At 39.1% G+C, this 25,000-nt stretch overlaps 2 protein-coding genes across 4 annotated transcripts in view; one reads left to right on the plus strand and one right to left on the minus strand.

Annotated features, from left to right (window-relative positions):
* Positions 1 to 18,471, minus strand: part of afg2a (AFG2 AAA ATPase homolog A) — a 51,834-nt gene extending 33,363 nt beyond the window's left edge. For 2 of the 3 annotated variants that reach the window (XM_073922410.1, XM_073922411.1), the window contains exons 1-16: positions 18,249 to 18,471; positions 17,468 to 17,592; positions 17,226 to 17,383; positions 16,829 to 16,887; positions 16,584 to 16,757; positions 15,670 to 15,753; positions 15,070 to 15,267; positions 14,615 to 14,744; positions 14,006 to 14,062; positions 13,581 to 13,704; positions 13,187 to 13,442; positions 9,530 to 9,684; positions 9,202 to 9,411; positions 6,492 to 6,545; positions 6,166 to 6,245; positions 3,732 to 3,858 (exon numbers count right to left, since the gene is read on the minus strand). In XM_073922410.1, coding sequence (XP_073778511.1) covers positions 3,732 to 3,858; positions 6,166 to 6,245; positions 6,492 to 6,545; positions 9,202 to 9,411; positions 9,530 to 9,684; positions 13,187 to 13,442; positions 13,581 to 13,704; positions 14,006 to 14,062; positions 14,615 to 14,744; positions 15,070 to 15,267; positions 15,670 to 15,753; positions 16,584 to 16,757; positions 16,829 to 16,887; positions 17,226 to 17,383; positions 17,468 to 17,592; positions 18,249 to 18,366 — 2,109 coding nt within the window. In that variant the 5' untranslated portion in view covers positions 18,367 to 18,471. Of the gene's footprint in view, positions 1 to 3,731; positions 3,859 to 6,165; positions 6,246 to 6,491; positions 6,546 to 9,201; positions 9,412 to 9,529; positions 9,685 to 13,186; positions 13,443 to 13,580; positions 13,705 to 14,005; positions 14,063 to 14,614; positions 14,745 to 15,069; positions 15,268 to 15,669; positions 15,754 to 16,583; positions 16,758 to 16,828; positions 16,888 to 17,186; positions 17,205 to 17,225; positions 17,384 to 17,467; positions 17,593 to 18,248 lie in introns of those variants that run through there. The other variant, XM_073922412.1, reaches the window with a different exon arrangement.
* A 4,359-nt stretch (positions 18,472 to 22,830) lies between these two features.
* nudt6 (nudix (nucleoside diphosphate linked moiety X)-type motif 6) overlaps positions 22,831 to 25,000 on the plus strand; it is an 8,881-nt gene continuing 6,711 nt past the window's right edge. The window contains exons 1-2 of the mRNA NM_001089522.2: positions 22,831 to 23,115; positions 23,931 to 24,134. Coding sequence (NP_001082991.1) covers positions 22,836 to 23,115; positions 23,931 to 24,134 — 484 coding nt within the window. The 5' untranslated portion in view covers positions 22,831 to 22,835. The remainder of the gene's footprint in view (positions 23,116 to 23,930; positions 24,135 to 25,000) is intronic.

The raw sequence follows: 25,000 nt of genomic DNA on the forward strand, positions 1-25,000 counted from the left end.
CTCAAGATAAGAAATCCACTAGAGGACGCTGTCTACAGTTTTGCGAATCTGAAAAATACATAAGTTCAACTACGTTTTGTTGAATGCTTCACAATCTAAATCCACTAGAGGGCGCTGTTTACATTTTTACAAATCTGAAATACGTTACTCAGAGTGTGTTTTGTGGTATGTTTCAGATTCTAAATCCACTAGGGAGCACTGTCTGCATTTTTGCTAATCTACAATACGTTTTAGGTACGTTTTGTGAAATGTTTCACATGAGGAATCCACTAGAGGGCGCTATCTTAAAATTTTGAGAATAATAAGCTTTAGTTATGTCTTGTGGAATTTTTTACACAAGAAATCCACTACATTTTGGCAAATCTGAAATGCGTCAGTTAGGCTACATTTTGCTGCACATTTTAGATGATGAATCCACTAGAGGGCGCTCTCTACATTTTTGTGAATCTGAAATGTGTCATGTATGGTAGGGTTTGTTGCGTATTTCAGATTCTATATCCACTAGGGGGGCGCTGTCTACATTTTTGCTAATCTACAATATGTTTTCGGTATGTTTTGTGGTACGTTTCAGATGAGGAATCCACTAGAGGGTGCTTTCTACATTTTTGCAAATCTAAAATGCGTCACTGAAGGGCGTCACACACCTGATGTGCTGCGACACGGCGCGTACATGACAGTTGGAAGTATGGCACACTAGACGCGCACGTTCACATGTTTTTTAAAATGAAACTATTCAGATGGTGCTCTGTGGTGCGGCAGAAATATGAACAGTGTTCTGAGTCGTGGCTGGGCGTCGCGTACAGCCGCCGACTTGCATTGCCGGTGTGTGTACCCTGATAGAAACCAATAATTTGAATTCTGAACTGCATGGCACTGTGTGGCACGACGTCGAGCGGCGCTTCTGATGTGTGACCCACTTCAGGCTACATTTTGTTGCACATTTTATATAACGAATGCACTAGAGGGCGCTGTCTACATTTTTGAGAATATAAAATGTGTTTCTCTAAGTGTGTTTGGTTGTATGCTTCAGATGACAAATCCACTAGGGGGCGCTGTCTAAAATTCAGCTAATAGTTCCAGGTACGTTTTGTGGTACGTTTCAGATGACAAATCCACTACAGGCGCGGTCTACATTTTTGCGAATCTAAAACATACATCATTCAGTGAAATTTTGTTGCATGTTTCAAAATCTAAATCCACTTTAATTTACATTCATCCAGGTACATTTTGTTGTACGTTTCATATAACAAACTCACTAGAGGGCGCTGTTTACATTTTGCAAATCTGAAAAACGTCACTTAAGATAACGTTTTGTTGTGTTTTAGATTATAAATACACAAGAGGGCGCTGTCTACCTTTTTGCTAATTTAATATACATTCATCCAGGTATGTTTTGTTTTACGTTTCAAATGGCAAACTCACTAGAGGGCGCTGTCCACATTTTGCGAATCTGAAAAACGTCACTAAAAATATTTTTTGTGCATGTTTTAGATGATAAATCCACTAGAGGGCGCTGTCTACCATTTTCGCAAATTTTGAAATACGCTTCTCCAAATGTGTTTTGTTATATGTTTCAGATGATAAATCCACTAGGGGCGCTGTCTAAAATTTTGCTAACCTAAAGTATGTTCCAGGTACTTTTTGTGGTATGTTTCAGATCTCGAATCCACTACGGGCGCCGTCTACATTTATGTGAATCTGAAATGTGTCATTTATGGTTCCACCCACACTCCTCATCGCTTCCAAGCCGACCAATCACAGAGCTTGCGCTATGCGCCATTGCAACGTGTAGTTACATCTTTTGAGAGGTGCGTGTCAACGACGCCAACGACCATGGTGAGGGCTATGGGTCTACGTGAAGGCTGCGCCGTAGCATACACGTGAACTTGATGCTGAAGTATAAATCAGCGTATATAATCAGTATAAATGACTCATTCACTGATGACTCAGTAACTCAATGGTTCATTCATAAAGACAGCCAAGTGCTAACTTTCTAAACGAATCAGCTGTTTTGAATGAATCATTTAAATGAACGATTCAGCGAATTCCTCATATGGACAGGGGATTGCACACCTGCGGTGGACTTCAGCAGATATTTATAATCATCCATGACAGGCTGAAACCAAAGTGGCTGCTGTCTGAAAGTGACGAGGATTAAAAACAAGGAAACGTTTAAGCATCAAAACAATAAGAGAGTAAATATTTTAGTAATATTTTCTGTACGTTAGAGTATGTCCTGTTGTATTTTTTCCGTGCTAAACAATAATGACTATGCTATCTAATATAATTTCCAGATGGCAGTCATTAAAATGGCATCAAGTCTAACAAAAGTTTGTCTAAATTCATGTCCATCATACTTAGACCAAGAATAATTTGATGACATATTAAAAACCTCTGATAAAGCATCATGATGTGAGCCTAAAATACTTATTAATTACAAAAAAAGTATATATTTTAATTATAAAATATATAATTATCTTATAATTACCAGAAACAAAATTTAGATCATTAAAAAAAAATAAATAAAATATATATATATATATATATATATATATATATATATATATATATATATATACATACATATATATATATATACATATATATTACATTTTGTTTCCTGGGAGAAGTTTATTAAAATGTTAATTGAACGCTTTAAAACAAAAATATGAGATAAAATAAATGTACAAATGTATTACTATTCCTGACCTAGCTGGCAGACATTGGTTTGAAGCATAAACTCACTTAAATTTGACACATTTGCCAGGAAACGAGAATAAATCCCTCGAATATTGATTATATTTATATATTACTACTGGAATTTGTGTGTGTGAAGATCTGATCCTCACGAGAGAAACATCCAGCTGGACTGAATCTGCCTGATCTGGCGACCCCTGCTGTTCACAAGCAGATCAAACACACAGAAAAACTCAGACCACAACACACACACACACACACACACACACACACAAAACTGCAGACAATCAGATTCAATAAATCAAACAAGAAATTTACTACGAGCGTGTATATAGAGTGTGTTTTTAAATCTGCAAACCCAACTTTCTATTTTATTTTTTTAAAATGTCTAAAAACTCATGAGCACACACTGCAAACCACAGCAACACACACTCATCAACACAGCAGCTGAGAAGAAGTCAGGTGTGTGTGTGTGTGTGTGTGTGTGTGTGTGTGTGTGTGTGTGTGTGTGTGTGTGTGTGTGTGTGTGTGTCTGTGTCTGTGTGTATGACACTGCGATACTCCATATGGTGGAGTGACATTCAGCTCTGTGTGTGTGTGTGTGATGCCCTGAGGACACACACACACTAACAGGTTCTCCAGGGGGTCTGAGGACGATGGAGGAGCTGTCAATCACAGTGACTGACACCTGCTGTGAGAGTCTGAATGCAGGAAGTGGAGACCCTCAAACCCAGCAGGAGAAACCCGTGTGTGTGTGTGTGTGTGTCATTCATTTACTAAGTGAAATTCAGCATTGTCATCCAGCGTGTGTGTTTGTCTGTCTGTATATGTGTCTGTGTGTGTCTGTGTGTCATGCACTGTCATTCTGCGTGTGTGTCTGTCTGTATACGTGTGTTTGCCTGTGTCGGACTGAATGTGTGCTTGTGTCATTCGAGTCAATTCAATTCAGCATCGTCACCCTGTGTGTGTGTGTGTGTTTGTGTGTGTGTGCGTGCGTTTGTGCATGCATGCGTGCGTGCGCGCAGGTCCTCTACCTTATCAATCATATCAGGTCTGTTGGTTGCAGCCAGAACTGTGACGTCTTTGAGTTGCTCGACTCCGTCCATCTCCGTCAGCAGCTGAGCCAACACTCGATCAGCAACACCACCCGCCTGCGCAGACCTGCAACACACACACACACACACACACACACTTTAGCTGCAGATCACAACAGGAGGAGCTCAGCTGCTTCAAGTTGGTTGCTAGGGTGTTGCTAGGCAGTTTCTATAATGTTCTCAGAAGACGCTAGGGCATTCCAATGTTGTTCCTAAGGCTTTCTGGTTGCTAAGGCGTTGCCCTTTGCTTACTAGAGTGTTCGAGATATTGCTAGGCAGTTTTGGAGTGATTGCAATGTTGTTTCAAAGCCGTTTCTAGGGTGTTCTAAAAAGTTGCTAGGACATTGCTATTTGGTCCCCAAGGTGTTATAAGTGTTATAAGGAGTCACAAAGTAATAAGTAGTAAGTAGTTATAAGGTGTAATAAGTGGTTATAAGTGTTTATAAGGGATTTTAAGGTGTTATAAGTGGTCTTAATGGGTTAAAAGGTGTGACAAGTGGTTATAGGGGCTATAATGTGTAACAAGTGGTTATAAAGGGTTATAAGGTGTTATTAGTGGTTATAAGGGGTTATAAGGTGTAAAAAGTGGCTATAGAGAGTTAATAAGTGGTTATAAGAGGTTATAAGGTGTTATAAGGGGTTATGTGGTTTAAGGGTTATAATGTGTAATAAGTGTATATAACGGTTAAAAGGTGTAATAAGTGGTTAAAGGGGGTTATAATGTGTAATAAGTGGTTATAAAGGGTTATAAGGTGTTATACGTGGTTATAAGGGATTATAAGGTGTAAGAAGTGGTTATAGGGGGTTATAATGTGTAATAAATGGTTAAAAAGGGTTATAAGGTTTTATACGTGGTTATAAGGGATTATAAGGTGTAATAAGTGGTTATAGGGGGTTATAATGTGTAATAAGTGGTTATAAAGGGTTATAAGGTGTTATACGTGGTTATAAGGGATTATAAGGTGTAATAAGTGGTTATAGGGGGTTATAATGTGTAATAAGTGGTTATAAGGGGTTATAAAGTGTTATAAGGGGTTATAAGGTGTTAAAAGTAGTTATAAGGGGTTATAATGTGTTATAAGGGGTTATAACGTGTTATAAGGGGTTATAAGGTGTTAAAAGTGGTTATATGAGGTTATAAGGTGTTATAAGTGATTAAAAGGGTTATAATCTGTTATAAGGGGTTGGTAAGGGGTTCTGATGTGTAATTTGTTTTGTTGCTAGGCAGATTAGGGGTAAATCCCATGTTGTTGCTAGGCAGTTGCTGCTGTGTTAAAGTTCATTCGGTAGATTTAAAGCAGACTGGTGTGTGTGTGTGTGTGTGTGTGTGTGTGTGTTGATTGATTAAAGGTAAAAACATTCAGTAAATCAATGTGTCATTCTAAACTCAATCCAGTAAATGAATCTCTGACTCAGCAGAACAAACCAGCAAGAGATTTACAGTGAGCTCTCTCTGAGTGCGTGCGTGTGTGCGTGTGTTCTGTCAGAAGCTTAAAACACTGGGCACTTTATTAATTAAATAATCAAAGAGCCAAACAAATAAAAACACATTTTATGACTCTGTGTTTCAGATTCACACACACACACACACACACACACACACAGTTGAGTGCTGGGGTCTGTTTTTCGTACCTCACTTAAATGATCCATGATGATTTGGCAGATCCTGGATCTGTTAATCTTGATAACTGATCTCTGGCTAATTTGGTTCTTCAAACAAGTTTGCGAATCAGACTAAAATGTCTAGATGAAGTGATCTGAGATCGCCGAATGTGTTGTGAGGGACAGATCCAGATCCTTAATCCTCAAAATCATGATCAGCAACGCAATGATTTGCCAACGGCAGAGCAGCGGTGTGTATATATATATATATACAGTTGAAGTCTGAATAATTATTCCCCTTTGACTTTAATTTTCTTGTTTAATTATTTCCCAAACGATGTTGAACAGATTGAGGAAATGTTCACAGTGTGTCTGATAATATTTGTTCTTCTGGAGAAAGTCTGATTTGTTTTATTTCGGCTAGAATAAAAGCAGTTATGAATTTTTTAGGCACCATTTTAAGGTCAATATTATTAGTTTTTTTTTATTATTAGCTATTTATTGTTTTGACAGTCTCCAAAACAAACCACTGTTATACAATATCTTGCCTAATTACCCTAGTGAAGCCTTTAAAATGTCACCTTAAGCTGTATAGAAGTCTTGAAGAATATCTAGTCTAATATTATTTACTGTCATCATGACAAAGAGGAAATTAATCAGTTATTAGAGATGAGTTATTAACACTATTATGATTAGAAATGTGTTGGAAAAATCTGCTCTCCATTAAACAGAAATTATGAAAAAAAATACATATACTATATTCTGTCTTTACCTTCCTCTTGCCACTGCTAAAGCGTCGATCTCGTCAAAGAAAACGATTGACGGAGCAACAGTTCTGGCCTTCCGGAAGACCTGCAGAATGAGATGAAGCATCACCACAGGCTCAATAACACAGAAAATAGGCACACTGTCCCATTACAAGATCATCACTAAACCTTGAGTTTGTCAACACTCGTGTTTCTTTAATGTAAATATAATGTTCCTCACAGAAAGCATGAGCACTTCAGAATTGGGATGAATGAACGCTGCTTGAGGGAATATTAATAAAGAAATGCAGGTTTAAACCATCAATAAGTGTCATCATTTGGGGTGATTTACCTCTCGAACCGCTCGCTCCGATTCTCCCACATATTTACTCAGTAACTCTGGACCCTGCGGACACCAAACACTCATAATTACTGTCAAGAATTCATTAATCAGTCATCAGTGAGATAATTACACACACACACACACACACACACACACACACAGTCTGGATGAAGTAGACCTCAAACGGCATTATCCAGACCTCAAAAAATGACTACAGTATTAAAAATGTCTCTCTCTCCCTCTTCATCTCTCTCTCTCTCTCTCTTTCTTTCTCTCTCTCACACAGAGGTCTGCGTTTTCTCTCCTGTAGTGTGTGTGTGTGTGTTTTCCGTGAGTGCTCCTCCAGAGATTGATATCGGCTCTGCTTCTGAACTGTGAGCATCTCTCAGACTAAACATCCTCCTGCTGCTAAAACACTCCTAAACACTGATCAGATCGAGATGACTTGCATCACCACACACACACACACACACACACACACTGATCTGCAGACGCATCTACTTATTCCAGATCAGGAGCAATAACACTATATTTACTAAAGCATCTCTCTACATGATCTTGATTTCCCCTGACACTAGTTCAAGTCTTTTCGTGCTATCAACATGTTAACAGCATGCTGCTAACATTTTCAAGCATCGCCTCTACTATTAACACACTGTTCACAGAGTTTAATCTTGCTCATGTTTAGAAAAGTTGAGGACTCATTTGTTGCATCCCAATTTGCATGTTATCTGTCCTGAATAGTATTCCAAAATAGAATTAGTTTGTTGCTATGGTAACACCAGAAGTATAGTAATCGATCTGTTGTGGTGATTCTACAGTTGTTATGGTAACAACACAACTATAGTAATTGATCTGTTGTGGTGATACTACAGTTGCTATGGTAACAACACAACTATAGTAATTGATCTGTTGTGGTGATACTACAGTTGCTATGGTAACACAACAACTATAGTAATTGAGCTGTTGTGGTGATTCTACAGTTGCTATGGTAACACAACAACTATAGTAATTGATCTGTTGTGGTGATACTACAGTTGCTATGGTAACACAACAACTATAGTAATTGAGCTGTTGTGGTGATTCTACAGTTGCTATGGTAACACAACAACTATAGTAATTGAGCTGTTGTGGTGATTCTACAGTTGCTATGGTAACACAACAACTATAGTAATTGATCTGTTGTGGTGATACTACAGTTGCTATGGTAACAACACAACTATAGTAATTGATCTGTTGTGGTGATACTACAGTTGCTATGGTAACACAACAACTATAGTAATTGAGCTGTTGTGGTGATTCTACAGTTGCTATGGTAACACAACAACTATAGTAATTGATCTGTTGTGGTGATACTACAGTTGCTATGGTAACACAACAACTATAGTAATTGAGCTGTTGTGGTGATTCTACAGTTGCTATGGTAACAACACAAATATAGTAATCGATCTGTTGTGGTGACTATATAGTTGCTATGCTAACAACAATTACAGTAATTAACCTGTTGTGGTGATTCTACAGTTGCTATGGTAACAACACAACAACTATAGTAATTGATCTGTTGTGGTGATACTACAGTTGCTATGGTAACACAACAACTATAGTAATTGAGCTGTTGTGGTGATTCTACAGTTGTTATGGTAACAACACAAATATAGTAATCGATCTGTTGTGGTGACTATATAGTTGCTATGGTAACAACAATTACAGTAATTAACCTGTTGTGGTGATACTACAGTTGCTATGGTAACACAACAACTATAGTAATTGAGCTGTTGTGGTGATTCTACAGTTGCTATGGTAACACAACAACTATAGTAATTGAGCTGTTGTGGTGATTCTACAGTTGCTATGGTAACACAACAACTATAGTAATTGATCTGTTGTGGTGATACTACAGTTGCTATGGTAACAACACAACTATAGTAATTGATCTGTTGTGGTGATACTACAGTTGCTATGGTAACACAACAACTATAGTAATTGAGCTGTTGTGGTGATTCTACAGTTGCTATGGTAACACAACAACTATAGTAATTGATCTGTTGTGGTGATACTACAGTTGCTATGGTAACACAACAACTATAGTAATTGAGCTGTTGTGGTGATTCTACAGTTGTTATGGTAACAACACAAATATAGTAATCGATCTGTTGTGGTGACTATATAGTTGCTATGGTAACAACAATTACAGTAATTAACCTGTTGTGGTGATACTACAGTTGCTATGGTAACACAACAACTATAGTAATTGAGCTGTTGTGGTGATTCTACAGTTGCTATGGTAACAACACAAATATAGTAATCGATCTGTTGTGGTGACTATATAGTTGCTATGCTAACAACAATTACAGTAATTAACCTGTTGTGGTGATTCTACAGTTGCTATGGTAACAACACAACTATAGTAATTGATCTGTTGTGGTGATACTACAGTTGCTATGGTAACACAACAACTATAGTAATTGAGCTGTTGTGGTGATTCTACAGTTGCTATGGTAACAACACAAATATAGTAATCGATCTGTTGTGGTGACTATATAGTTGCTATGGTAACAACAATTACAGTAATTAACCTGTTGTGGTGATTCTACAGGTGCTATGGTAACAACACAACTATAGTAATTGATCTGTTGTGGTAATTCTACAGTTGCTATGGTAACATCAATCACAGTAATTGATCTGCTGTGGTGATTCTACAGTTGCTATGGTAACACACCTTGATGGAGAGGAAGTTGAGCTGGCTCTCGTTGGCCAGTGCTTTAGCGATCATGGTTTTGGAGCATCCCGGCGGTCCGTACAGCAGCACCCCTTTAGGGGGCGTGATTCCCAAGCGGGTGAAGACCTCTGGGTGACGGAGAGGCCACTCCACTGCCTGCTTCAGCGCCTGCTTCACCTGCTCCAGACCACCAATATCACTCCACTTCACCTACACACACACACACACACACACACACACACACACACACACACACACAAAAACAATTAGATTGAGCTATCTTAAATTAGTGTGTTTGTCAGTTCAGAGAGTTATTCTGCTGTTGTACCTTTGGCACGTCGATGGCCACCTCTCTCATTGCGCTGGGTTTGACCTCTGTCATGGCCAGCCTGAGGTCAGAGGTCATGACCTTCACCTTGTCCATCACCTGAACATCAGAGAGAGCGGATCTGGAGCCTAAAACCCTCCTGAGAGCGTGAAGACCTGCAGAAACACACAACATCAGCAACACTGAGCTACATCACACACACACGTACACGTACACTAGGCATGGGACGATAACCGTGTTCAAGGTATACCGCGGTTTGAAAAAGTCAAGGCAGTCAAAATGTTCTGTAATATCATTCCTAGGGTACATGTAAGATATTTTAATTGACATTTTCTTGTTAGTTTTTTTGGGACAGCAGTATCTCCAACAGAAATTATCTCCAAAGACGCCATTTTAAATTGTAAAGAATTGACTGTTTTTGAAATAAACGAAGTGGCAGCAGTCAATAATTCATGTGAATAATTCAGCCTGACGTTTACTGCCCCAAAATACTCTAAATCTTTAACAAAATAAAATAAATAAAACATAAATAAAACAAAAACTGTCTTCAAAAGGGATAAAAGTTTTTGTTTTTTACAAAACATTTAAAAAAGAACTTAATTTAGAGCAGTAATCACAATACCGTGAAACCCTGATATTTATATCCAAGGTTATCATACTGGCAGAATTTTATACCCACACTAATTACACATTAATAACATTTAATTCATCTTTAATATGAGACTACTGGACATCTTTCTGCTCTCAAAAAAGCCTATTTTATTTGACCAAGAATGCAGTAAAACTGAAATATTTTTGTAATTTAAATAAAGTTGATCTCGTGTTAATATATTGTTAGAAATCATTTAGTGTTGTGATGTAAACTGAATTTTCAGCCATCTTCAATGATGAAAACAAAGATTTCAGCTTTACATGAAAGACATAAATTGGATATTAGAGTATTTCCAAAGGAAACAGATTTAAATCAGAATATTGTTTGACAATATTCACGTTTTACTGTATTTATCATTGCTTAAAGCACAAGAGCACAATAATAAGTCAGAGAAATATTAGCCATTTAAATGAACTGTCATTCTGTTCAATGCTTCATTAAATAAATAATGCTATTAGAAAACTTGTTCTCATCTACAGGAGGTCATCATAGAGAAAACGGCAACGTCTTCAGAATTAGTTATTGACATCACATTTTGGCGTCTGCATCAAATTTACACAGATGTGTGTGTGTGTGTGTGTGTGTGTGTGTGTGTGTGTGTGTGTGTGTGTGTGTGTAATGCTGAAGGTGAAGTGTCTGTGGCCACTCGGAGGAAACTGCGCATTATTGATCACACACTGACTGCAGATCAGTTTCAGACAACGAGGGAGATTTGAGCTCTGAGTGACTGAATGCTGAGCACGCACAAATCACACACACCAACATCACACACACACACTGCGACATCACATAAACACACTCTCAAACACACACACATAGTAATATCACACACACACACTGTAACATCACATACACATTCATACACAATACATCAAATGCTCAAACACACAAAAACATCAGACACACAAACACACACAAGAGACGCACACTATTATGAACCCCAAGCACAAATATTAACACACACTCACATACACATCCTTTATTCACCAGTGATATTTTTAAACAGAGACGCATCTGTGCTCAGATGGAAACACACACACACACACACACACACACACACACACACACACACACACTCATAGACATGCAGACACAGAGTCATCCGCAACACACACACACACACATGCACACACACACACACACACAGCTGTCTTGACCTTGCTACAGTAACTCCAGCTGTCCTCCAGAGAGTGTCTGCTGCAGTAAACACACTCATCAGTGTGTCAGTAATGTGTGTATTGTGTGTTTCAGCTGTGATCTGCACGTCTCCACTGCTGCTGAGGTCACTGTGACCCGCAGAGGAAACACCGGCATTTAACACACACACACACACACACACCTGCAGCAGGCGAGCAACAACAACATCTCTTAGTAACATAATAATCAGAAACGTTTCTCCATCATCAAATCCTCATCAGACTGATTTCTGAATGATTATATGACAGTACTGGAGAAACTCTGCTGAAGTTCAGCTTGATATCACAGCAATACAGAGCTGTCTCCAGTATATTTAAACAGAGATGCTATTTTAAGTAAGGGATAATGTAGATGCAGCAGGTTGCCATCACTGATTGAAGCCTGACTGGTTTTTCAGCGGCACAAAACTACTCTATTAGACACGAAACACTGATCTGAGATGACAAAGTTTTAGTTTACTGACTCTTTCACTAAACTTCAAGCTTGAAGAAAGAAAAAAATGCTTTAATGCAGCCTACAGGAACCCGTTTATTATTATTCAGTCACAAGAGGGAGCCAAACTGTAAAGAACAGCATGGAACTGGAAGATTGGATGGATGGACAGACGGACAGATGGAAGGAACCAATGCTGGATGAAGGCATGGATAGAGGAAAAAATGGATGGGTGGGTGGAGGAATGCATGGATGGGAGGGAGTGAAGGATGGATGCATGGAAGCATGGATGGGTGGAGGAATGCATGGATGGGAGGGAGTGAAGGATGGATGCATGGAAGCATGGATGGGTGGAGGAATGCATGGATGCAGGAATGCATGCATAGATGGAGGAATGCGTGGATAGAGGGATGCATGGAGGAATGCATGGATGGACAGTTGCATGAATGGATGGATAGATGGATGGAGGAAGGCATGGATGGAGAGATAGATGGATGGAGGAATGCATGGATGGAGGAAGGCATGGATGGAGGGATAGATGGATGGAGGAAGGCATAGATGGAGGGATAGATGGATGGAGGAATGCATGGATGGAGGAAGGCATGGATGGGTGAAGGACTGCAAGGATGAATGCATGGACGGAGGGAGTGAGGGATGGATGCATGGATGAAGCAATGAATGCATGGATGAAGGGATGGATGGAGGAATGCATGCATAGATGGAGGGATGGATGGATGAAGGCACGGATGGAGGAACACATGCATGGATGGAGGGATGGATGGAGAAAGGCATGGATGGGTGAAGGAATGCATGGATGAATGCATGGACGGAGGGAGTGAGGGATGGATGCATGGATGAAGCAATTAATGCATGGATGAAAGGATGGATGGATGAAGGCACGGATGGAGGAACGCATGCATGGAGGGATGGATGGATGGAGAAAGGCATGGATGGAGGAACACATGCATGGATGGAGGGAATGAGGGATGAATGCATGGAGAAAGTGGTTGCTAGGGTGCTGCTAAGGTATAATGGACAGATGAATAGCAGCTTAATTGGTTGTTATCTGGGAATATCATAACTTGTGTGTAACTGACCAATCAGAATCAAGTGTTAAAGACAGCATCATGTGGCTTCTATCAGCGATCACACAAGACCTCTGATGACCATACTCCTGTCATCATTTACTCGTAACCATTGACTTCCTTAGTCATTGTTTTTCCTACTATGGAAGTCAATGGTTACAGGTTGTCAGCATTCTTCAGAGTATCTTCTTTTGTGTTGAACAGAAGACAGAAACTCCTAAAGCTTGGGATCCACTAGTGTGAGTAAATCTTCATTTAGGACCCTCTAACACTGACGCTCAGTAAACTCACCGGCTTCTTTGCAGACGGCAGCGAGGTCTGCTCCCACGTACCCGTGTGCTGCATCTGCCAGCTCCTGCAGCTCCTCATGTGTGGCGTCGCATGGCACGGAGCGCAACAGCGTCTGCAGGATATCCCTCCGCCCGTCCACATTAGGAACGCCGATCTCCAGCTCCTTATCGAAGCGTCCGGGTCTCCGCAGCGCAGGATCCAGAGCGTGAGGACGATTGGTGGCTCCCAGAACCAGCAGCTGCCCACTGTGACCCTCCTGAGAAACACACACACACACACACAGGTACACAAAGTGGCTGAGAGAACTGACCCAGAAACCCCGGCCCCTGAGATTCAGAGGATTTAAGAATGCATATAGCTAATGAAGATGTCCGACACACAGATGGAGACTCACCGATCCGATGCCGTCCATGAGTGTGAGCAGCGTGGCCACCACCCGCTTCTCCACCTCATTCTGAGCTCCTTCTCTTTTAGGACACAGAGCATCCAACTCATCGATGAAGATGATGGACGGCTGCCTGACACACACACACACACAAAGATGAACACACAAACACACACACAGACATTTATACATAAACACAAAAAAATTCACACACACACACACATATATATTTGGACATACAAACACAAAAGCAAAATTCTCACACACACACACACACACTTAAACATACAGACAAAAAATTAAATCCACACATACTCAAACAAACAAATTTATACAGACACACACACAGACATTTATAGACACACACACACACACACACACACACACACACACACACACACACACAGATACATTATCAGTGCAGTGTGTTGCACCTCTGTGCCGCCTCAGTGAAGATCTGCCTCAGTCTGGCTTCAGTTTCTCCATAAAACCTGCAGAGGGCAGCAGAAACAGCTTCACATTAATCAGAGGATGTTTCTTTAAATATTCACTCACCGGCCACTTTATTAGGTACACCTTCACAAGTACAGTGTTGGACCCCTTTTGCCTTCAGAACTGCCCTAATCAACAACATCCCAAAGCTGCTCTATTGGATTGAGCTCCGGTGACTGTGGAGGCCTTTTGAGTACAGTGTACTCATCGTCATGTTCAAGAAACCAGTCTGAGATGATTGATGTGCGTGAAAATCCCAGTAGATCAGCAGTTTCTGAAATACTCAGAGCAGCCCGTCTGGCAGCAACAACCATGCCACGTTCAGAGTTTCTTAAATCCCCTTTCTTCCCCATTCTGATGCTCACTTTGAACTGCAGCAGATCGTCTCGACCATGTCTACATGCCGAAATGCAGTGAGCTGCCGCCATGTGATTGGCTGATTAGAAATTTGCATTAATAAGCAGTTGGACAGGTGTACCTAATAAAGTGGCCGGTCGACAACAGATTTAAATGAGTGAATTAGAGAGGAAATTAATGTTTCGGTCACACACTTGCTCATGATCTCAGGGCCGTTGATGACACTCATGTGAGCTCCGACTTCATTGGCTACGGCTCGACCAATCAGAGTCTTGCCTGTGCCAGGCGGCCCATACAGCAGCACTCCTCGAGGCGGCGGGATTCCTGTGGAGATTATTAATGTTATTATGTCACGTATACTAGTGTAGTTTTAACATTAGTTTAAATTAATTCTTTGTTTAAATGAAGTTATTGTTTAATACTTGGCATTTCAGTGAATCTCTTTCTGACCCTTGACATTTATAATGTTTTATTTAATCTTTATTTTACGCTTAGCTTGAAATAAACTCTTTTGGTGCCGTGTCTGTATTTCAGAATCAAGAAAATTCTTTTTGTTTAGTTGAACTTCTTCATTTTATTTTCAGATTTTACTTTCAATGTGGAAAGGTCAAAGGTCAGAGGGTGTGCTGTGACCTCTGACCTCCCTCACCGTAGCTCTTGAAGAGTTCTGGGTGTTTAAGCGGCAGTTCGATGGTCTCTCTGATGACCTCCAGCTGACCTCTGAGGCCTCCGATCATACTGTAGGTGACCTTTGACCCCTGATCCTGCTCGTCCCGCAGGTCAACCTCAGACAGGCTCAGATTGGTGGAGCTGCAGACGCTGTAGAAGGAGCCGGCGGCGGACCGGCCTAGAGGGGATACAGGGAAAAATTATTAATATTTATCAAATTATAAATTAAATGATATTTTGTTTCCATCTATCCTGACTCCAATCATCAGTACCCCACCCCCCCCCAGTACTGTAAAACACTAATTACACCAAGTATTATTGATAATATTTAATAAATTACCCATTAAATTGTATTTTATCAATGTCTACCCCTACCCCAAGCCTCACAGTAATGTAAAAACAACGATTATACATAGTTTTATTCATAATATTTATAACATTTCTCATTAATTGTATTTTATTAACATCTACCCCCACCCATATCCTCACAGTAATGTAAAAATATGAATTATTGTTGTAGAGTGTCATATGAATTCTGCTCTACTGATGTATCTACAGCTGTATCTCTTCTAGACTTTACCTCCCGCAGATGGAGACCCAGCAGAGGTAAAGGACGAATCGCTCAGATCTCCAGGTGTAGAAGGGGTCAGAGGTGAAAGGTCATCTGATGGGTCAGAAGCAAGCTTATTTTAGTAAGAGAACACTTATTCATTTATTTTATAAATTAAAAGTCCCTGTGCATAAACCCATTGCTTTGTTGTTACTGCAAACAAATACAAATTAAAGGTCCCTGTGCATATAACCCATTGCTTTCTTATTGTAAACAAATACAAATTCATTTTCCCAGTGCATGTACCCCATTGCTTGGTCGTCATTGCAAACAATTACAAATAAAAGTCTCAGTGCATATACGTCATTGCTTTGTTGTTATTGCAAACAGCTGTATCTCTTTTAGACTTTATCTCCCGCAGACGAAGAATCAGCAGAGATGAAGTTAAAAGTCCCAGTGCATACACGTCATAGCTTTGTTGTTTTTGCTAGCAAATACAAGTTAAAAGTCGCTGTGCATATACGTCATTGGTTTGTTATAGCAATAAATACTAATTCAAATTAAGTCTTCGTGCATAAACCCTATTGGTTTGTTGTTATTGCAAACAAATACTAATTAAAAGTCCCTGTGCATATACACATTGCTTTGTTGGTATTGCAAACAAATTAAAAGTCCCTGTGCATATACTCATTGCTTTGTTGTTATTGCAAAAACAAATACAAATTAAAAGTCCCTGTGCATATACTCATTGATTTGTTGTTATTGCAAAAACAAATACAAATTAAAAGTCCCTGTGCATATACACATTGCTTTGTTGTTATTGCAAAAATAAATACAAATTAAAAGTCCCTGTGCATATACTCATTGCTTTGTTGGTATTGCAAAAACAAATACAAATTAAAAGTGCATATACCCCATTGAATTGCATTGAATTGAACACTGACCATGTTGAGTTGTGCTGATGGAGAGCTGCTGGAGCTGTGAGGACAGATCTCGAGCGACTCCGTCTGAACACTGAGTTTCTCCATCCACACCCTGCACTGAATCCACCCTCAGCTCACAGAGACGGCCAAAATACGAGACAGACACGCAGCCGCCCGGCAGCAGGACACGACCCTCTGAGAGAGAGAGAAGGTTTAGGGGAAAGTCTAGAAGGGATACAGGTGTAGAATAAGAGTGTTTTGGTTACCCAGCATCCGCAGCAGATAACTCCTGAAGTCTTCAGTGTTCAGCACTTGATCTTCAGGCCTGTCATGAGTCAGAAATACACAAATATTCATCATTTTACAGCTGAAAACTAAATTACCCGCCCTCATGTGAAATATCGATTATTTATCAAATATTTCCCAAGTGATGTGTGTGGATATTGTTCTCATCACTGTAAAAGTTTGGGTTTTCTGTCCATGTTTGGAGTCGAATTCACTTAATACTAACAGCCAGTGTTGATTTGTGTGTGCACTGAATGTTCCTGCTGTGTGTGTGCGTGTGTGTATGATTATGGTCTGTTGTGGTACCTGATTCTGAGCTGTATGTGTGTGATGCGTTACCTGAGTCTGAGCTGTATGTGTGTGTGTGTGATGCGTTACCTGAGTCTGAGCTGTATGTGTGTGGCCTGCAGCAGGGCTCCAGTGATGGGCAGCAGACTGACAGCAGCTCCAGCACACACACACAGACTCTGCTGGACACTAGACTGCAGACCCACACGCCGAGAGGGAAACTGACACACCGGCCACGCCACACACACCTGCACACATACACACACAGCATTATATACAGCACATACAAACAACCATACAAACCATCATACACACAAACACAACACACACACCTCCTGCCGTCCATTACTGCTGGAGATGAGCACTGGGCGCCCGATGCAGATGTTGAGGTTCTTCATGGTGTTCACACTCATCTGAGCCAGATACGAGCGCCAGCGTGCAGGAGATTTATCTTCCGCTGAAACACACACACATTATTCAGGATTCAGCTCACACTGTATAACACATCTCACAAAGACATCAGATGTGCACAAACTACTGCATTATTATTATTACATATTTTATAACATATTCTCATATCAGCTGCACAAATAACGTTGTATATCGTAATATAGCTCGACATGCACTTGTCAATTAGTATATTTTTGCATTCACTACTGGATTGTGTTTTGTCCTGTCTCTGTAATGCTGTTGCACTGTAGAAGCTCTGACACCAAAACAAACTCCTCGTATGTGTGAACATGCCTGGCTATAAAGCTCTTTCGGTCTCTGATTCACATACTGGCCGTTTTAGTGCTGATTTTACTCTTTTAAAAATGGTTTTATCCTGTGGTTAATGCTATGGTAAGCTTATAATTACAGCAGTTCATAATTATTACAATTATAATAGTTTATTACCACTCTATTAGGAATACTGGGTCTGGAATCGCAGGTAAAAATGAGTTCAAATCAGCACTATTTTATTGACAGTGAACACTGTTGTGCTTCGGCTGCTAATGTGATTTATTTAGATTTTCCGAACAATATTTTTGAACTGATATTAATAAAGGAAAGTCTGAATGTGCTTAAGTAAACTTAGATTTACTCCTATCTCACTCACTCAGTGTCCGTTACCTCTGTCTATGAAGTCTGTAACCGTCAGTCCGCCGTTTCCCTCCGCTTCATCACCGGCTTTCTCCGTTTCTCCTTCACTCATCCGCTTTTTCCCTTTGCTTTTCTTACTGGATGACATGATGCTGGGTTTACCATAACAAGTGTGTTAAACTCAAATACACACATACACATTTCCCACGTGTGTGTGTGTATAAACTTCCGGATGTCAAAGTTCAGCTCCTCCCGTTAGGAACCGTAAAACACATAATATAGTGCACTTAAAAGTTACCTAAACAACCTTGAAGACACAAAATTAAAACAATAAACTTAACATTTGTTTTACTTATTTTTTATTTATTTATTATATTAAATATATTTTTATGTTTTTTTTGTTTCAATAATAAATTTATTTATTAATTAAATAAATAAATTAGAGTTAAAATTCATCCATTCATTCGTTTTCCTTCTGCTTATTTATCAGAGGTTGCCACAGTGGAATGGCCCGCCAACTATTCCAGCATATGTTTTACACAGTGCATGCCATTCCAGCTGCAACCCAGTACTGGGAAACACCCATACACACTTATTCTCACACACTCATACACTGCTGCCAGTTTAGTCGATCAATCCCCCTATAGCGCATGTGTTTGCACTGTGGGGGAATCCGGAGCACCTGGAGGAAACCCAAAAAACAAACTATATTTGAATAAAGAAATAATTAACCTTAATATTAGTTTTAGTTATTTACTTGTAATGACATTTAAAATAAATATCTAAAAAGAACAAACAAAGCCAAATAAATGCTTAAATAATTACATTCAAATAGATCAAGAAGTAAATAAATCAGAAAATAAATACATGAACAGAATACATACATAAACAGCTTATTAACAGAGTAATATAGAAGAGATGTTTATTTGTCAGCAGTATTTTATACCTGCACAGACATTCTTACTTGTGTTACAGTGTCTTCATTCTGGACCTTATGTTACAAGAGAAACTTAAGGATGCAACAGCTTATATTAAGTATACTAAAGTTTGAATATCTTTAACAAGTTTGTCGAAACATTAGACAAAGAAAACCATCAGCAAGAGAAATAAAATGTGTCTGTGAGTTACTTATTTTGGTGTCTCATGCTAAACCTATACACTTCTCAAGAACACAACTTCCCTTTTTGACAAGACGTGTGCAGCAGTTATAAATACAGACATGTGAAGTGAGCACAGACTCTTTACAGTCAGACTCTTTTGCTGGAGATGATTAGAGAAATGTTGCTGATTCATGCACTGATGCTCCTGCAAACTGCTGCCGGTGAGTCTCTTTCACATTTTTATCATCATGATGATGATGACGATGATAATTTTCCCAGTACTGGGTTGCAGCCGGAAGTGCATCCACTGTGTGAAACATAAATAGTTGGCGGTTCGTTCCATGGTGGTGACTGCTGAAATAGAGACTAAGCTGAAAGAAAATGAATGAATGAATGATGATAATGATGATGATGATGATGATGATGATGATGATGATGATGTTTTGGAGAAGTCTGTGATCTGGTATTGATGTTTTTGGTCTCTTTAACTGTGTATATTTGTTGTTTTTTTAAAGGCTTTATTATAAAGAACAAGCATGTACAGTTTGATTATACAACTAAAGCATTTCACAATTTAACAACAGGATTAAACAGGAGAAGAGTGAAAAACAAACAAACAAACAAACAAATAAACAGGCCAAAAATGAAGAGCGGGTACATATTCATCAATCAACATTTAAATATATTATACATTTTCAATTTCTGTAAAATAAAATACTCTTTAAACACAGGCAATGCACATGTATATAAACATTTCTGTAAAGATGTAATTGGAGGAACATATTATGCATATCATTAATAACATATTAATCATTTTACCTTAAAATAATCAAAATAATCAGCCAAATGAGTAAAATAATCTTGTTTTTCCTTTTGACAATAGATTATTACTCTTTCCCCATATTTGCAGATTATTTTGCTTGTTTTAATGAAAAACTCTCTTTATTTTGACTCATTATTTGTGAAAACAACACTATGTTTTCTGCTTTTCTATAAAAAGCTTCTTGATTTAAGAGTTTTTAGATATTCGGACTAGAAACAAGACACAAACTCAGCGTAAGAAAAGCTGTTTTTTTTGTTGTTGTTTTTTGCAATGCAGTTTTTAGCACATGTTCATTTCATTCCAGTGTAAAATTATAATCATTTTCTTACTGATACATGTCTCTAGCAGTCTGGGTTTGTCTGGTTTATGTGTTTACTCGACATCTTTTGACTCAGATGCGTTTTGCAGGCATGTGGTGTTTGGTCTGACATTTCATTATTTCTTGTGTGTGTGTGTGTGTGTGTGTGTGTGTGTGTGTGTGTGTGTGTGTGTGTGTGTGTGTGTGTGTGTGTGTGTGTGTGTGTGTGTGTGTGTGTGTGTGTTTCAGGTGTGGATGTTGACTGCTGGTTTGATCAGTCTGATCCCTGTAATGCAGCTCCTGGAGATAAACTCAGTCTGCAGCTGGTGCAGAACACTAGAATATATGAAGTACATAAGAAGAAGAGAATAAACAGCACAGCACATGGTCCAGTTTGTAGAATAAAAAATGACACAATCAAGAGTGACTGTGATCTGTATAAGAACAGGCCTGATGTGACGGTCATTAATGGGACTCTGATAATAAACTCAGTGACCAGAGCAGATTCTGGGATTTACACATTATTTATCTTTAACTCTGCTGGCACACTAATACCTACAGCAGATCTACAGGTGAATATTAAAGGTACAGAAGCTCATCAGATTCCCTATACGCTCATGTTACACACACACTCCACTGCACTAGTGCGCATACACACATATCAGCACCACACTAACTGTATTATTGATTAATTTGTTTGATTGCTAGACAATTGATTGACTTGTGGATTGGTTGACTGATTGACTGACAGGTTGATTAAATGAGTGATGATTGAATAATGCATTGATAGGCTTTGACTTATTCTTTGACTGAATGATTGATTTACTCATTGATTGATTGATTGATTGATTGATTGATTGATTGATTGATTGATGTGTTTGTGTTATTCTTCAGAGTCTTCAGTGTCTGTGGTGTTTGTGGTGCTCTGGAGTCTTCAGATGACGCTTCTGTTGGGTCTGTTAGCAGGTTTTCACCTCTACATGAGACGCACGTCAGGTCAGACACACTTATGATCATCAATATTATGGATCTGTAGTGCAGATGTGAAGAACTGGTGATGATGATGATGATGATGATTTGGTTAATTTAGGAAAGAAAGCAGAAGATGAGAATGTGAGAATGAGCAGATCTGGAGACGAGCACGAGGATTCATGAGGCCAGCAGCAGATCTTCTGTTTTACCTGATGTATAATGTTGTTTTCGCTACTCTTGTTTATTTTTCCTTCATTGTCTTTGTCTTAATATCATACAGCAGTATTAACGCTCTTGTGTTGAAAACATTAAGATGAATTAGTATTGAATTGAATTAAAAAATTCTTCAAATTTAAACTGTATTTACAGTCAAAATCCACAAGCTCATTTAATACAGTCTATTTTCATATCATTTATTTAACAGATAAATGTATTAGTATGGTCATAACTGTTTTTGCTCTGCAAATATACCTAAAACAACATATCATTGCGTTTGTTTGATAATAATTAGTCAAACAGCCTTGCATTTTTACAGTTTAATTATAGGTTCATTTAGATGGAGGCAATACAATAATGAAGTATTGTGCTGATAAATGCTTTGTTGTAAGTTTACTTGCACTGGTGTGGTTTTGCTGTGATGGTTTATGTTCTTGTCATCATGTTTTGTGTTAGCATGACATGTGGTTAATGAGGGTTCTCATGTTTCCTGGTCGTACAAACATTGCAACACACTGTAAAAATGCAGGGTTCCATACAATCCCATCATGTCATCCCAATGCAAATTGATTAAGTTAGTGTAATTGTATCAGTTTTTATCTACATATAGCCTAAAAGTGAAATATTAGACTCATTATAGTAAAGGATGAGACGCATAGTTTGTATAGTTTGACCCACAGTTTGCAGAAATAGCTGATCAGAGTGTCTGTAAGTCAGGAAACACTAAATATTCCTCAAAACACTGAAACCTTAAAAACATTTCATTAATAAATTATATGTAATTTAAATTAGTACATAGATTTGATTCACTGAAGCATGTTTTACTCTAACATTACTGAAAAAGTTGACCCCCTTCTCCCCATTGTAATTGGAACAAGCAGCAAAAAAATTTCTTATGCAAAATAAATAAAGGAATAAAAAAGACAGAAATAATTATAAATGTTTATGCATTCATTAAAACCAGTTTTAACACATTGTGATCTGTTTTTAATCATTTTTATTCTTTGTAGTTTTTATTTTCTTACACTTTTTTCTTTATTATTCTTATACTTAATACTTTTATTCTTGTTTAAGTAAAGCACTTTGAATTACCATTATGAATGAAGTGTGCTATAGAAATAAACTAGTCTTGCTCTGCATTTTCCTGTGCGCGAGTACTGCAGTGTTTACGGCGCGCTCGTTCTTATGTTGTTTTGGTTTGATCGATGATGGTTTTGTGGATCATGTCAGCCGGGTTCTGTAGGGTCTCCTCTGGGTTGTGCAGGGTGTCTTCTGGGTTCTTTAGGGTCACTTCTGGCTCCTCCAGGGCCTCATCTGTTTTCGGAAAGTTCCGGCTGGTCTCTGCTGGCTCTGCTCGCTTCTGCTCCGGCTGTGAGGAGCGGCTCTGTCCGCCTCTGCTGGCCGGAGATGTTGATCGGTTTGGCGGCGTGACGGTGCGAGACTTTCCGCCGGACATCAGCGAGGAGGAGTTCAGTGATCTGCTGAAGGGTACGAGAATAATACACCATCTGATGAGAAGTGTTTTTTTGCCAATGTATTTTTTAAATTATAAAAGCTCATCTTTAGGCTTAATTATTCATTATTCATTCATCAAAACATCATCAAAACAATGGATTTCTTTTAAAGTAGTTAATTCAGCAAGTGTTGAGCCTACAGCAGCGGTATGAAAGCCCGTTCTTGCCTCTGAATGAAAAAACTTGTAGATAAAATATAAAGTTGAGATTAAAACTCGCAAAAGCTTTTTACCTAACCTTTTTATTTTATCTATTTGGGTGTTACGTCAAATTAGAAATGAAGATCTCTGTGTTAAAGGCATTCCCCACAACCTCTCCATCATACTCACTCTCCTCTCAGATGCGATGTTGGGCCAAATCAAAGGTTACAGTGGGCCACCTTGGCCAGCGGGCCTTACTTTGGGGCATCTTTGATCTCTATTGACCATATTTGGAATGGTCAACATAGAGCTTCTGCTTGTAGGGGCTTTTTATGGAGTAATAAATGAGCATATAAAACCATTTCTGGATACTTTTTAAACTTACCTAAGCACCTACTATGTAGATATCAGAGAACAGTTTAACTCATTGAATCTCTGTGGTGTTTGGCATGATTTTATGTTTTTGCTTTTATATTTGAAAACAAATGTGTGGCCTGTTTTTTAATATCTAAATATGAAACTAAAATGTGTTATAAATATGTAAATTTCTATAAGTGAATAATAATATTTGTAAATGTGTGTGTGTGTGTGTGTGTGTGTGTGTGTGTGTGTGTGTGTGTGTGTGTGTGTGTGTGTGCGTGTGTGTCAGTGTCTCTGCATCAGTGGCGTTCAGAAGGCCGTGTTGCAGTATGGCTCCATGTCCCCATCTCTCAGTCTCGTGTGTGTTCTGCTGCTGCACGTCACGGCTTCAGTTTCCACCACGCGCGCGGAGATCAGGCTGTTCTGAGCGTGTGGCTCGCGGAGGGGCAAAACCGGCTGCCAGCATTCGCCACACACCAGGTCGGAGTCGCTGGTAAGACAACAACAGCTTTAAATAGGAAAAACCCACATGAAGAAATACTGTGGTCATCTATAGTCAGTACTATATAATGTTGAATCATACTGTAGTAGAGTGTATTATAGTACAGTTATATAGAGTCCATTTAAAGGGATAGTTCACCCAAAAATTAAGATGTACAAACTCTTTACTCACCCTCGAGTGTTTCCAAACCTTTATGAGTTTATTTCTTCTGTTGGACACTGAAGAGGAGATTTTGAAGAAAATTGAAAACCTGTAAACAGTGACTAACACACACTACCTGACAAAAGTCTTGTGGCTTCTCCAAGTTTTAGGAACAGTAAATACTAACTTGACTTCTAGTTGATCATGTGGTGTCAGACGTGTTTTTATGAAAGGCGAAGGCCTCTAGATTTTGCTTATTTAAGCACTAGTTCAAATAGTTGACCTACTGGAACCAGCATGTACCAAAGATTCTCACAGAAATCAGTCAAGTTTGGTGAAGGAGACATCATGGTTTGGGGTCATTCAGTATGGGGGCGTGCGAGAGATCTGCAACAGCCTGAGGTATCAAGACATCTGTGCTGCCCATTACATTACAAACCACAGGAGAGGGACAATTCTCCAGCAGGATAGCGCTCCTGCTCATACTTCAGCCTCCACATCAAAGCTCCTGAAAGCAGAGAGTGCTCCAGGATTGGCCAGCCCAGTCACCAGACATCAACATTATTGAGCTGATGAAGGAGGAGGTGTTGAAGATGAACACAGAGACTCTTGATGAACTCTGGGATCCTGCTGAAGCTTTCTTCTTCATTCCAGATGACTTTATTAATCAGTGATGTGAGTCATGTCAGAGATGTATGGATGCAGTCCTCCAAGCT

This window comes from Danio rerio, chromosome 14 (assembly GCF_049306965.1).
Source record: "Danio rerio strain Tuebingen ecotype United States chromosome 14, GRCz12tu, whole genome shotgun sequence".
In the NCBI taxonomy this organism is placed as follows: Eukaryota; Metazoa; Chordata; class Actinopteri; order Cypriniformes; family Danionidae; genus Danio; species Danio rerio.